Raw genomic sequence first — 2,723 nt, forward strand, 5'->3', positions numbered from 1 at the left:
ATTTGCGTACGCTTAGAGTTTGTCTATGTTTTGTGACGGCCTTTATCGGCCTTCGCGCGGCATGCCCACTTGTCCTTGTTAAATTATGATTTCCGTTTATCTTTAATATTTTGCTAATTCAGGATAAGGTACGTATGAGTGCCCAACTAGGGCACGTGTCGCGGCCTACGGAGTTGGGTCGTGACAGCTATGATGACTATTATGCGATATCTGAGGCTATATGTGATTAATTATGATTATGCGAGTTAATATGCTAGTTTTGGGTGTCGGGTACGTATAAGTGTCCAATTCGGGCACTAGTCACGGCCTACGGGGTTGGGTCGTGACATTATCACATATAGTTCATACATTAATTAGCATAACCAATTAAGAAGTCTAGATTACCTGTACCCGCGTCCGGTGGCGCCTCCTGATCCTGGCTACGGGTCAATGCATATAGGCGGTTTGATGGACCGCCAGAACTGAGGGCTCCGCCACAGCCTGCTGGGGTCAGTATGCCCCGCCCCATCGGGCGCATAGATACAGAAGGGGAAGACGAACCGACAATTGACCCGGTAGGCTGAGCTGCTCCCCCTGCACCGCCCCTGAGTGGACAATCCCTCATAAAGTGGCCCTGCTGGCCACAGGTAAAGCAAGCGCCCGTGGCACGATAACACTCCCCCGAGTGGCGTCCCCTACAGTGAGGACATCGGGGCAGGGGTGGCCTCCACTGGCTGGAATCTCCGTCCATCTATGAGCCCGAAGCCCTGGAACTCTGCCCTGCCTCTAAATACCCCGTACCATCTGGTCTCCAGCCGGGGAGCTGTGGGGGTGTACTCTGTGCTGGCTGGGGAGGATATCTCGCTCTCGCTGCCGCCGAGGTTGCCCGCCCGAGACTCCCTGCAATATCCCGCGGATCTGGCCCTCTTGGGCTGGCCCCTATCGTAATCCCTGTCAGGCTGATGCCCTCTGTGTCGCTCCTCCATACCCTGGGCATGTGCTTGAATTCGTGCGATGTCCATCCCTGACTGGGCCGCCATCACCGTACAACTGTCAACCAAGTTGTCACAACCTAATTTCCGATAGGGCATGACGGACACCCGACCCTTACTTAGGGCCGAGCGAACCCGCAGACTCTCGAATACACACAATCATACTGGGCCCGCAAAACATGACATAATACGTAAGGAAAAAATTTTCGGAAAACAAACATGCCTTTCATCCTTTTCAAATCAAATAGAACCTGTAACCATAACAAATCTGTACCCACATGAAATTCATAACACAATACATAATGATACATCGGCTTATATAGCCGCTTGCCAAACACATCGGTAACGTAATGCATACAAACACACCGGCTTACATAGCCGCTTACAAAACAGACCCGACATATCATACACTCGACACTGTCTGCAAAGTCTCTACTAACATCTCGTATACCATACAAGCACTCGGACTCGGCGCAAAGATTCCCGAAGAAATGGAACTCGCCAATCCACCGGAACATCTTCTCGCTAACATCACCTACTCATCCGTGGGTACTGCGTGGCATGAAACGCAGCCCGAAGAAAGGCGGGGTCGATGCGGAATATGTACCGAGTATGCAAAGCGGTAGTACGAGAGAAATGAAGTCGTAATAACCCAATTACCTAAGTACTTACATCCGACACACAAATCATACATACTCATACCGAACACATCATAATCGATCATACGAGATAACATTAACCGATGTGGGATTTGCCTAGACCAATGTGGGATTTGCCTCATCATTGGGTTTGCCCCACCATCGGTGAACAAACTCATCATATCATCATACATCATCACATATCAAATGCGGTCCATAGGACTCGGCGGACAGAACGTGGTCGCCACCCTATCTGGCGCCACAACACAGCATAACACCAGAAGTTTCAAATCTCCGTATCCCCATCACACATCATAACGCCATACACAAGATAACACCAAATATAAATGGAACCGGCCCTCTAGTGAGGAGCGCGGTGAACCATAACACAAGATAACACCGGAGTATATTATAGTGCGCGCGATCACATACGTTCCGGATGGGTGAAAGAGGTAGTAACGAACGCACGAGCAGATCGTAAGTAACCATACGCATATCAGACGTCATCACAGACTCAACAGAATGATCAAAACGAACTCTCATTTTAAAAACCAAAACCATAGTCAAATCAGGTTTTCTTCCGAATCTCACTCGGGAACATATCAAACCGAACTTCAGAAACCATCGTTACGTATTAAAATCGTGTACATAAAATCCTTATTTCAAACTCAACCGATAAATAAGTAATCATGCTTGGGATCAGAAAAGTGGTCGTATTAAGTCCCCTTTTTTTTAAAAAAATAGGTCATTTAAAACCAACATAGAAAAGTCGCGGGACCCACGGACGAGCGTCAACCCAATCCGGGCCCGCCTATAAAAATTTAAGTCCTTACTCGTCATGAAATCCTTTGCGAAGAAATCAAAGCGATCCGAGCTCTCTCTTGAAAGTTACGATCGTTCGTAGTTTCGAAATCGTTTAGGAGCAAATCTCTTTTGAAAACAAAATTCTCTTAAAATAGAACTCTTTTGAAACCTTAAAAATTTAATCATACAAAAGACATAAGGATCATAACTCGACCGCATTAAGGATACGAATATCAAGAAACATATAAGAATCGCTTACACAGCATTTCAAACTCAATCATATCAAAGACATACGGACCCTAGCCCGACC

General features: G+C 47.0%; 1 protein-coding gene across 1 annotated transcript in view; it reads right to left on the minus strand.

The window, feature by feature from the left end:
* The window catches only part of LOC132048899 (uncharacterized), a 19,911-nt gene extending 19,181 nt beyond the window's left edge, over positions 1-730 (minus strand). Inside the window, exon 1 of the mRNA XM_059439583.1 lies at positions 385-730. Within this exon, the coding sequence (XP_059295566.1) occupies positions 385-730 (346 nt within the window). The remainder of the gene's footprint in view (positions 1-384) is intronic.
* Between the last annotated feature and the right edge of the window lie 1,993 nt (positions 731-2,723).

The sequence above is a fragment of the Lycium ferocissimum genome, chromosome 3 (assembly GCF_029784015.1).
Source record: "Lycium ferocissimum isolate CSIRO_LF1 chromosome 3, AGI_CSIRO_Lferr_CH_V1, whole genome shotgun sequence".
Classification (NCBI taxonomy): Eukaryota; Viridiplantae; Streptophyta; class Magnoliopsida; order Solanales; family Solanaceae; genus Lycium; species Lycium ferocissimum.